The following is a 12,316-nucleotide window of genomic DNA, read 5'->3' as shown; positions in this document are numbered from 1 at the left end:
AATATATAAAGAAGTAAACATCACTACAGAAACCTCTTACCTGGGTTTTTTTTTTTTTTTTTTTTTAAAGATTTTAATTTATTTGACAGAGAGAAACACAGTGAGAGCAGGATCACAAGCAGGGGGAGAGGGAGAGGGAGAAGCAGGCTTCCCACAGAGCAGGGAGCCCGATGCAGGTCTCAATCCCAGGACCCTGAGATCATGACCTGAGCCGAAGGCAGACGCTTAATGACTGAGCCACCCAGGTGCCCCTTACCTGGGTTTTTTTTCCCCCTTTTTCCCGAGGTTTAATTTCTTTTTTTTTTTGAGAGAGAGGAAGAAAGAGGTGGGGGAGGGGCAGAGGGAGAAGGGGAGAGAGAGAATCTTAAGCAGGCTCCATGCTCTGCGCAGAGCCTGATGTGGGGCTTGATCTCACAACCCTGAGCTCATGACCTGAGCTAAAATCAAGAGTCAGACACTTAACAGACTGAGCCACCCAGGCGCCCCATCCCTAGGTTTAGTTTCTAAAAGTGGAATTTTTTAGTGGAAATGAATGTATGATATTGAGGATTTTTCATTTATATTGTTGGATTGCCTTCCAAAACTCTGCATCAAAAAACCCCCCCAAACCAAAAGAAAAACAACTCTGTATCAGTTCATATTCCAACCATCAGTGAGTGAATTCTTCCACTGAGAAGCAAAAATGAATAGTATTTCATTATTGTTTTAATTTGCACTCCTTCAATTTAAGTGAGATTAAACATTTTAAATGTTCATTGACCAATTTTTTTCTTTTGTGAATTTCTGGTTCATAGCCTTTGCTCATTTTCCTACTGAAATATTCACAATTTTGTCATTGTTGTGTAGGTTATCTGTGAATATTAAGTTTGTTGGTCCTCTGTTTTTTCATTTATATTTTAAAGAGAATATAACAGACTCTGAAAACAAAATGTCTATTGGCTGTGTGACCTTGGACAAATACTTACTCTCTTTGTACCTCAATTTCCTTACATGTATAATGTAAAACATTATGTGCATGTGTGTATAAACACAGAATCGTGTCTAGCACACAGAAGATACTTCATCAAGATTTGTTAATAATATTTTCAGCTTGCTGTTGTCTTTTAGGTATATGTGTTTCCGTTTAGTCTTAGTGATGATTCTATTTTTTTTTTATCTTTAAAAGAAATCTGGTCTTATTCTTTATGCTTTCCTCTGAATATCAATAAGCTTAAGTAATTCAAGTCAATTATTTCTAATTCTGGTTGCTCCCTAGGATTATAAGGCTTAAACACATCAGAAAAATCTGAAGTCAGGCTACAGTCATACTTTATTCACACATACTTTAATTAGAGATCCAAATTAACGAGTGATTTCACACAAATAAACAATCAGATAAGGCCTGATAACCTACTCCCTTCACATATACAATGTTTTCTGAATGGCTTTGGTTTTTTGTTCCTTTGTCAAATGTGGTGTAGCTGCCACCATTTTTAAGAGCATATGTTTGTTTCTTAGGATAATGAATTAATAAGCATTGCTTCCTTATAAAAATATTAAATAGCTGAGAATGACAAAATTGTATTGACTTACTGATGTTGAATTTGGCAGTTGGTTCTTGGGTTGAGTATTTGTTTTATCTGAGGGGTTTGCGCATTTTTAGTACTTTCCATGATAGGGAGCAAATACTGCAATATTTCTTGAGTTTGAGCTATTTTTTTATCCCTGTAGATTCTTTTTTCATCATCTGTCCAATTTATGCCAGTCTTCTTGCTCTGGAAAGAAGTACATTCTTTCATTTTGCTTTTAAGGTTGTGATGCAGATCTGGGGAGCAACCACAAATATATGTATAGATACGTGAACTGAATTGACTCAACAATTATTTATTGAACATTATGTGCCAAGGATCTATCTAAAAATTCTTTTTTTTTTTTTTAAAGATTTTATTTATTTATTTGAGAGAGAGTGAGAGAGAGCACATGAGAGGGGGGAGGGCCAGAGGGAGAAGCAGACTCCCTGCCGAGCAGGGAGCCCGATGCGGGACTCGATCCCGGGACTCCAGGATCATGACCTGAGCCGAAGGCAGTCGCTTAACCAACTGAGCCACCCAGGCGCCCCTCTATCTAAAAATTCTTATCCACTTGAAACTTATATTTTAATTACAGAGTCAGAAAATAGCAAATAAGTAACATATATAATATGTCAGATAATGATAAAGTTTACAGGTTAAAATAAAGCTGGGGAGGGGAATAAAGAATTTTGGGGGAAGGGGCTGATTTCTGTTTTTTAAAAGGTATTCAGGGAAGGCCTCCCTGTGAAGCTGCCATGTCAAAGGGGTTAGGGAGTGAGTCAAGCAGATACCAGAGGAAAAGAGCATTCTAGGCAAGAAAAATAGTAAATGCAAAGGCCCTGAACTAGGAGCATGGTAGTGTGTTGAAGGGTCACCAAGATGGCCCAAGTGGCTAAAGCAGATTGAATTAAGGGGAAAGAGCTAAGACAGCAGCTCAGCGAGGTGACTTGGACTGAGTTCACATGGTGCCTCACAGGCCATTATAAAGACTGATTTTACTGAGTGTGAAACGGGGAGCTACAGAAAGGTTTTAATTTTGAGCAGAGGAGTATCAACATCTGAGATTTGTTTTAGCAGGACCCTGCTGTTATATAACCCTATATTTTGAGATTTTACTAATGAATTAGTGTGGGATGTGAGAACAAAGGAGTCTATGGTGACTGCAAAGCTTCTGATCTTGGGAAACAGAAGGATGGAGATATGGGAAAGACCATGGGAAGGGCATGCTGGAAATCGCTTCTTTACTACAGGATATGAAGGAATTATTATTTTGTTAATTGTGATAATTATTATAATAACATTTTTTAAAAGTGTTTATCTCCCCCTTCCATTAGTAAGACTACTATAAAAAAAAAAAACTCAGAAAATAACAAGTGTTGATAAGGATGTGGAGAAATTAGAACCCTGGCATACTGTTGCTGGGAATGTAAAATGGTGCAGTCACTATGAAGAAAAGTATGGTGGATCCTCAAAAAATTGAAAATAGAATTACTATATGAGCCAGCAATTCTACGTCTGGGTATATGCCCCAAAGAGTTGAAAGCAGAGTTTCAAAGAGTTATTTGTATATGTTCATAGAAGCAGCATCATTCAATTCACAGTAGCCAAAAAGGTAGGAACCCAAGTGCCTATTGATGGATGAATGGATAGACAACAGGTGGTAGATACATACAATGGAGTATCACTCAGCCTTAATAAGGAAGGAAATTCTGACACCTCCTACACCATGGATGAAACTTGAGGACATTATGTTCAGTGAAATAGACCAGTCACAAAAAGACAAATAATGTGTTTGTCTTCCAAATATTTGATTCCACTTATATGAGGTACTTAGAATAGTCAAAGTCAGAGAGATTCAAAGTAGGATAGTTGCCAGGAGCTGGGAGGAGGGAGGAATGGGGAGTTGTTTAATGGGTATAGAGTTTCAGTTTTGTAAGATGAAAAGAATTTTGGAGATTGTGTACATGACAAGGTGAATGTACTTTACGCTAAAAAATAGTTAAGATGGTAAATTTTATTTCATGTGTATTTTGACACAATTCTTAAAAATCCAATAGGAGAGAGCGGAGGGATAAAAAGAAACCCTGAGTAAAGCCTGAAAGAAGGCTAGTAGACATTTTAAAGGATATGGCAGGATTACTTATAACTATAATGCCGAAGGTGGTACGCAGACAGCATGAGAAAAAGTAGAATACGCTTAGAATAAACGCATTAAATACACTATGCTTTGTAAAAAGAAAACTTAGAGATACACACAACTATTTATGGGCAAAATGATATGATATGATGAATGTGATTTAAATACTTTAGTAAAAAAAGTGGGAATATAGATGAAAGAATAGCAGGATGCTGGTAACTATTAAGGGTGGGTCGTCCTAGGACCCAGTGGATTCATTATCATATTATCTCTACTCTTGTTTATGTTTGCATTTTCCACAGTAAGGCTTTTATTTATTTATTTTTTTAAGATTTTATTTATTGGGCGCCTGGGTGGCTCAGTCGTTAAGCGTCTGCCTTCGGCTCAGGTCATGATCCCAGGGTCCTGGGATCAAGTCCCACATCGGGCTCCCTGCTCCGCGGGAAGCCTGCTTCTCCCTCTCCCACTCCCCCTGCTTGTGTTCCTGCTCTCACTATGTCTCTCTCTGTCAAATAAATAAATAAAATCTTTAAAAAAAAATTAAAAAAATACTTAAAAAAAAAAAAGATTTTATTTATTTATTTGAGACAGAGAGAATAAGAGAGACAGAGAGCACATGAGAGGGGGGAGGGCCAGAGGGAGAAGCAGGCTCCCTGCCGAGCAGGGAGCCTGATGTGGGACTCGATCCAGGGACTCCAGGATCATGACCTGAGCTGAAGGCAGTCACTCAACCAACTGAGCCACCCAGGTGCCCTTTTTTTTTTTTTTAAGATTTTATTTCACAGTAAGGCTTTTTAAAAAAAGGAATTGTCCATTATTAAAAGTCAATGTTGACTATATTTTGAGAAAGTGAGAAAGAGTGTAGTAATTAGAATTATGTTACTGAGGAAATCAATGGGCAGGAGATCTAGGGCATCACTGATAGTTGGGAGAGTACACATTTGGACTTCATTTTTAAAAATTTCAATATCCCTCCAAAAAAGAGAGATTAGTATAAGAAACTCCCTCTTAAACTCATCACTCAGCTTCAATAACTGGATTTCTTTTTGCTCCTATGATGATCATTAGTTAGAACCCATCACTGGCACGAGGTGAAATGGTTATTGGTAGCTAATATAAACAACCTGTGCAGGTCAAGCCCGTTCCAAGGAGACTTACTGATGCCTGGAATGTCATGACTCACTTTTGGGCGCTGGTGGTCTAGCTAAATAGAAGACTGGATACTGCAAGAGTACTGGGTTTGTGTTTACCAAATCCAAAGAAGAAATGACTTAGATAGAAACCTCTCTGCCAGGATTTATTACTCCTCCCCTACTCTCCTCAGTCAGTTGAATTTCTGTATTTTTGCCATAGCTCATCAGTAAATATAAACTCTTCCAGAACTGAAGAAGTCTGACTAGACCTCTAATCTCTGACAAAATCCATCTCATTTCCTACTTGATAAGTTCAGTAATGGGAAAGGACAATTTATTCTGTAATAAATTGAGTGATAACGAAGCTAGGACATTTTAGAGGAAAATGTATATAGCCCTAAATGCATATGTTATATAAAAAAAAAAAGGCGGGGGGACAACACAAAAGAATAAGAAAAGATAGCTCCTTCTGAAGTGACTTCAGGTAAAAAAAAAAATTGTAGAGTTTTTATTAGTATGTCGTCAAGATTCATCAGGACATATGCCTGTGAGATAATGTAATCAAGGGGCGCCTGGTGGCTCAGTCCGTTAAGCATCTGCCTTCGGCTCAAGTCATGATCTTGGGGTCCTGGGATCGAGTTCCGCATCGGGCTCCCTGCTCAGTGGAGAGCCTGCTTCTCCCTCTCCTGTCACCCCCTGCTTGTGCTCTCTCTTTCTCTGTCAAATAAATAAATAAAATCTTTAAAAAAAATGTAATCAAGAATCTGAGAATCTCAGCTCAGGAAAGGTTGAATAAGGTTGAGAAACAGAATTTTTAGTAGCTGTGGTGGACACTGAAAAAAATTCTCCCTTTTCAACAAAATTCCATGAAGACTACCTGTCTCCAATCTCACTCCTGTTTTAAAATACACTTTAATTAGATTTGTACTTCTGTCTTCTACTGAAATTTCTGACCCAGATCCTGAATAAAACCTCCATGTTGTAAAACCCAATAGTAAATCCACATCACTTATCAGAAGCATTAGACTTAGTTGATTATTCCCTCCCCTTGTTACCCCTTCTTACTTAACTTCCGGGACAACACATCCTCTTGGTTTTCCTCCTGACCCACAAGGTGCTCCTACTTCTCTGAACTGCCTGTACGTTTTGGATGTTCCTCTTTTACATAGTGGTAACACTGCCACGTTCAGAGACCTGACTTGCTGGTCTCCTTTAATCAAGCCCACTTTACACTGGTCCCTGGTGGCGGTCCAGTGCAATGACATCGAGTTAGAGATCCCATCAACAGACGGATCCGAGCATGGAGTACGATTTTACTTATTAGCAGCAGCAGGTGTTTGGACTTGTAAGGAATTAGTTTCCATCTCTCTCAAAATGTCCGAGCTTACTTTTAGTAGACTAGCTTTTTGGCATTCAGGCCACCTGCATCTTTAAATTCATCGCGTAAGCTCTGCATTTCTGAAAGGTCCATTGTTTTTAGACCCTTTGAAGCACAACGGATATCACCGTATGTTAAACTTCTTTCTCAGGGAAAATGTTCATAAAGCAAAGAGGTAATCTGAACTTAAACTGAAGGTGGATTTCAAATAAATTACAGTTTTTCATGGCTGTTTGATTTGGCTGCCCCTGTCTGGTGACATATCTTTGAGTCTTGAGGCAGTCTTTCTTCCCCCTAAAAGTCATTTTCTTTTTCACTGTGTGAGTTTTTGTCATAACTTACATACAATACCAAATAGTTCGGGTGCAATGAATCCTTTTCTACAGTCCTTGGTGCTTCTTCAGAGATCTTCAAACAGTTTTAGAGAAACAGCATATAAATTATTTCACTGTGGTCCTTCCCTATATTCTAATCTTCAAAGTATTTCCAAATTAAGAGGACATTTTTCTTGTCCCACATGTTGCAAATGTGATTTAATGGCAGACTAACATTTTGATGGCTTGCCTATAGCTGGCAACAATGACAGACATCTTGTAGGCCCAGGTCTAAGGAAGCGATCTTCTTCCTTTCTATAAAGTCAAAAATTTCATTAAGTGTTTCTGCAAATTTTGAGGAAACTAAAAAGTGACCAGAAATTTTCATTATGAAAGCTTCAATATCACAGGATAGCAAATCACATTATTTTTAAAAAGTAATTAATTAAAAAAAATTTTTTAATTAACATATTGTTTCAGGGGTACAGGTCTGTGATTCATCAGTCTTACACAATTCACAGCGCTCACCATAGCACATACCCTCCCCAATGTCCATCACCCAGCCACCCCATCCCTCCCACCACCCTCCAGTCCAGCAGCCCTCAGTTTGTTTCCTGATATTAAGAGTCTCTTATGGTTTGTCTCCCTCTCTGGTTTCATCTTGTTTCATTTTTCCCCTCCCTTCCCCTATGATCCTCTGTCTTGTTTCTCAAATTCCTCATATCAGTGAGATCATATGATACTTGTCTTTCTCTGATTGACTTATTTTGCTTAGCATAATACCCTCTAGTTCCATCCACACCATTGCAAATGGCATGATTTCATTTTCTTGATGGCTGCGTAATATTCCATTGTGTGTGTATATGTACGTGTGTGTGTCTATGTGTATATATATATATATACACACATCTTTATCCATTCATCTGTTGATGGACATCTAGGCTCTTTCAATAGTTTGGCTATTGTGGACATTGCTGCTATAAACATTGGGGTTCATGTGCCCCTTTGAATCCCTACATTTGTATCTTTGGGGTAAATACCTGTAGTGCAATGGCTGGATTGTAGGGTAGCTCTATTTTCAACTCTTTGAGGAACCTCCATAATGTTTCCCAGAGTGGTTGCACCAGCTTGCATTCCCACCAACAGCGTAGGAGGGTTCCCTTTTCTCTGCATCCTCGCCAACATCTGTCATTTCCTGACTTATTAATTTTAGCCATTCTGACTGGTGCAAGTCACACTATTTTTTAGTACAAGGTGTGAAGACATGTAGCTGGTAAGATCTTTTCATTTTCTTTGATAGAAGTTTATAGATGGAATGCAATGTGCCAAATTTTACCTTTTCACTGCCAACCATGCACATACACGAGCAAAGTACAGTTTATATTTGGACAACACATTAACAATACAAATATTTGTTTTCTGTGGTTCTGTTCTTTTTCCTCTCCTCCTGGCATCCCAACTGTGTATATATTACATCTTCTAAAATTGTCCCACAGACCTTTGATATTCTGTTTGTTTTCTCCTTCTTGTTCTTTGCATTTCAGTTTGGGAAGTTGGTCTTACCTATCCTTAAGCTCACTGATTCTTTCCTTAACCACTTCTAGTTTACTACTGATGAGGCATCAAAGGTATTCTTCATTTCTGTTAAGTGTTTTTGGCTTTTAGCATTTCGTTTCGATTCTTTCTTAAATGCTTCCAGATCTTTGCTGATATTGCCCGCTGTTTTTCCATGTTGGTTACTTGTCCCATTAGGGCACTTAACATATTAATCACAGTTCTTTTTCTTTTTAAAAATTTTGTTTTTAATTCCAGTGTAATTAACATACACGTTATATTGGTTTCAGGTGTACAAATAGTAATTCAACAGTTGTATACATTACTAAGTACTCATGATAAGTATATTCTTAATCTCCTTCACCTACTTGGCCCATTCTCCTACCTACCTCTCCTCTGGTAACCACCAGTTCTCTATATTTAGGAGTTTGTGTTCTCTTTGTTCATTTGTTTTTAAATTCCATGTTAGTGAAATCACATAGTATTTGTCTTTCTCTGATTTATTTCGCTTAGCATTATACCCTCTACCTCCATCCATGTTGTTGCAAATGGCAAGATTTCATTCTTTTTTATGGTTTATATTCCATTATGCATATATGCCACATCTTCTGTATCCATTCATCTACGAAGAATGCTTGGGTTGCTTCCATATCTTGCCTATTGTAAATAGTGCTGCAATAAACATTGGGGTGCATAGATCTTTTCGAATTAGTGTTCTTGTATTCTTTGGGTAAATAGCCAGTAGTGAAGTTACTGGAACATATGGTAATTCTTTTTAATTTTTTGAGGATCTCCATACTATTTTCTACCGTGGCCACACCAGCTTGCATTCCCACCAACAGTGCATGAGGGTGCACTGTTTTCTCCACATTCTTGCCAACACCTGTTGTTTCTTACATTGTTGATTTTAGCCATTCTGACAAGTGTGAGGTGATCTCTCATTGTGGTTTTAAGTTGCATTTCCCTGATGATGAGTGATGTTGAGCATCTTTTCATGTGTCAGTGGCCATCCGTATGTTTTTGGAGAAATGTCTGTTCATGTCTTCTGCCCATTTTTAATTGGATTATTTGTTTTTTGGGTGTTGAGTTGTATCAGGTCTTTATATATTCTAGATACTAACCGTTTATCAGCTATGTCATTTGCAAATATCTTCTCCCATTTGGTAGGTTGTCTTTTAGTTTTGCAGATTGTTTCCTTTGCTGTACAAATGTTTTTCATTTTGATGTAGTCTCAATAGTTTATTTTGCTTTTGTTTCCTTTGCCTTAGGAGGCCTATCTAGCAAAATGTTGCCACAGCCAATGCCTATGCTCTCTTAGTGTACGCTTTTTATGGTTTCAGGTCTCACATTTAAGTCCTTAATCCATTTTGAGTTTATTTTTCTGTATGGTGTAAGAAAGTGGTCCAGTTTCATTCTTTTGCCTATGTAGCTGTCAACTTTTCTCCTCACCAGTTGTTGAAGAGACTGTCTTTTTCTCATTGCATATTCTTGCCTCCTTTGTCAAAGATTAACTGACCAAAGAATTGGGGGTTTATTTCAGGGTGCTCTATTCTGATCTGTGTGTCTGTGCCCGTATTGTACTGTTTTGATTCCTACAGTTTTGTAGTATATCTTGAAATCTGGGACTGTGATACCTCTACTTTTGTTCTTCTTTTTCAAGATTACTTTGGCTATTCAGGGTCTTTTGTGGTTCTGCACAGATTTTAGTGTTATTTGATCTAGTTCTATAAAAAAATGCTGTTAGCATTTTGATAGGAATTACATCAAATCGGTAGATTGCTTTGGGTAGTATGGACATTTTAACCATATTTTCTCTCCCAATCCAGGAGCATGGAATATCTTTCCATTTGTGTAGTCTTCAATTTCTTTCATCAGTGTTTTATAGTTTTCAGAATACAGGTCTTTTACCTCCTTGGTTAAGCTTATTCCTAGGCTTTCTTTTATTTTTGGTGAAATTGTAAGTGGGATTGTTTTAATTTCTCTTTTGTTGCTTTATTAGTGTATAGAAATGCAACAAATTTCTGTATATTGATTTTGTATCCTGTGACCTTACTGAATTCACTAATCAGTTTTAGCAGTTTTTTGGTGGAGTCTTCAGGGTCTTCTATATATAGTGTCATGTCATTTGCAAATAGTGAAAGTTTTATTTCTTCCTTACAAATTTGGATGCTTTTTACTTCTTTTTGTTGTCTGATTGCTAGGACTTCCAGTACTATGTTGAATAAAAGTGATATGAGTGGACATCTTTGTCTTGTTCCTGATCTTAGGGGAAAAGCTCTCAGTTTTTCACCATTAAGTATGATGTTACCTGTGGGTTTTTAAATATATGGCCTTTCTTATGTTGAGGTATGTTTCCTCTAAACCTACTTTGTTGAAGGCTTTTATAATGAATGGATGTTGTACTTTGTCAAATGTGTATTCCACTGTTTTAGGATGCAATGTTCTGCATATATCTGTTAGATCCATCTGGTCCAATGTGTCATTCACAGCCACTGTGTTTTTGTTGATTTTCTGTTTGAATGATCTATCCATTGATGTAAGTGGGGTGTTCAAGCCCCCCACTATTATTGTATTACTATTGATTACTTTGTTACTAGCTGCTTTATGTATTTGGGTACTCCGATGTTGTGTGTATTTATAAATGTTAGAACTTCTTGTGGGACTGTTCCCTTGATGATTATGTAGTGTCCTTCTTTGTCTCTTGTTACAGTCTTTGTTTTGAAGTCCATTTTTTCTGATGTCAGTATTGCTACCCAGCTTTCTTTTCACTTCATTGGCATGATAAATGTTTTTCCATTCCTTCGCTTTCAATGTGCACATGTCTTTAGGTCTAATTCAGTCTCTTGTAGGCAGCATATAGATGGGTCTTCTTTTTTATTCATTCTGTCACCCTTTGTCTTTTGATTGGAGCATATAGTCCATTTACACTCAAAGTGATTATTGATAGGTATGTACTTATAGCCATTTTGTTACTTGTTTTATGGTTGATTTTGTAGTTCTTCTCTGTTCCTTTCTTATCTTACTCTCCTCTCACATGTTTTGCTGGCTTTCTTTAGTGACATACCTGGATTCCGTTCTCTTTATTTTTTGTTATCACGATTTTTTTTATTTGTGGTTACCGTTAGTTTTGTATAAAACATATATATAGCAGTCTATATTAAATTGATGGTTGCTTAATTATGAACTCATTCTTTACTCCTTCCCCCCCATTTTAGGTATATGGTGTCATATTTTACATTCTTTTATTAAATCCTTGACTGATTTTTATAGATACAATTTTATTGCTTTTGTGCTTCCTACTTTTCTTACTCCTGCTTATGGTCTTTCTTTTCCCTCAAAGACTCCCCTTTAACATTTCTTGTAAGGCTGGCTTTGGGGTCATGTATTCCTTTAACTTTTATTTGGGAAACTCTTTATCTCTCCCTCTATTCTGAATGATGGCCTTGCTGGGTAGAGTATTATTGGCTGCCAGAGTATTGTTTTTTTCCTCTTAGCACTTTTGAATATATCATGACAAACTCTTCTGTCCTGCAAAATTCCTGCTGAAAAATCAGCTGATAGCCTTATGGGGTTTCCTTTGTATGTAACTGTTTTCTTTTCTCTAGCTACTTTTTAACATTCTCTTATCACTACTTTTTGCAGTTTTAATTACTGTGTCTCTTGGTGTGGACCTCCTTGGGTTGATTTTGTTGGGGTCTTTCTGTGCCTCCTGGATCTGGATTTCTGTTTCCTTCCCCAGATTTGGGAAGTTTTCAGCTATTTCTTCAAATATATTTTCTGCTCCCATTTCTCACTCTTCTCCTTCATGGATCCTTATAAAGCAAATGTCATTATACCTGATGGTGTCGCTGAGTTCTCAGCCTAATTTCAATTTTTATTATGTTTTTCTCTCCTGTTCAGCTTGACTGCTTTCCATTACTGTTCTCCAGGTTACTGATCCGTTCTTTTTCCTCTAGTCTAGTATTTATTCCAACTACATGACCCCAATAAGTATTTTTAATTTCAGTTACTGAGTTCATCTCTGATTGGTTTTCTCTTTGTTGAGGGTATCACTGAGGTCCTCCATTCTTTTCTTAAGTCCAGTGAGTATCTTTGTGATTACATTACTTTAAATTCTCTATCAAGCATTTACTTATCTCCATTTTGTTTAGTTCTCTTGCTGTGATTTTGTCCTTTTCTTTCATTTGGAACATATTTCTCAGTGTCTGTTTCTAGGTGTTAGGAAAGTCAGCTACGTCTCCTGTTCTTCA

At 37.3% G+C, this 12,316-nt stretch overlaps 1 protein-coding gene and 1 long non-coding RNA gene across 4 annotated transcripts in view; one reads left to right on the top strand and one right to left on the bottom strand.

The window, feature by feature from the left end:
* LOC118021120 overlaps positions 1-12,316 on the top strand; it is an 89,012-nt gene that overhangs the window by 20,889 nt on the left and 55,807 nt on the right. The window lies entirely within an intron of this gene.
* Positions 1-12,316, bottom strand: part of AGBL3 (ATP/GTP binding protein like 3) — a 56,690-nt gene that overhangs the window by 3,310 nt on the left and 41,064 nt on the right. Inside the window, exon 15 of the mRNA XM_035021155.1 lies at positions 1,573-1,804. Within this exon, the coding sequence (XP_034877046.1) occupies positions 1,573-1,804 (232 nt within the window). The remainder of the gene's footprint in view (positions 1-1,572; positions 1,805-12,316) is intronic.

Source organism: Mirounga leonina, unplaced genomic scaffold, assembly GCF_011800145.1.
Source record: "Mirounga leonina isolate KUSES-001 unplaced genomic scaffold, KU_Mleo_1.0 Mir_174, whole genome shotgun sequence".
Classification (NCBI taxonomy): domain Eukaryota; kingdom Metazoa; phylum Chordata; class Mammalia; order Carnivora; family Phocidae; genus Mirounga; species Mirounga leonina.
Note: the sequence above shows the minus strand (reverse complement) of the source record. Positions and strands in the feature narration are given on the sequence as shown.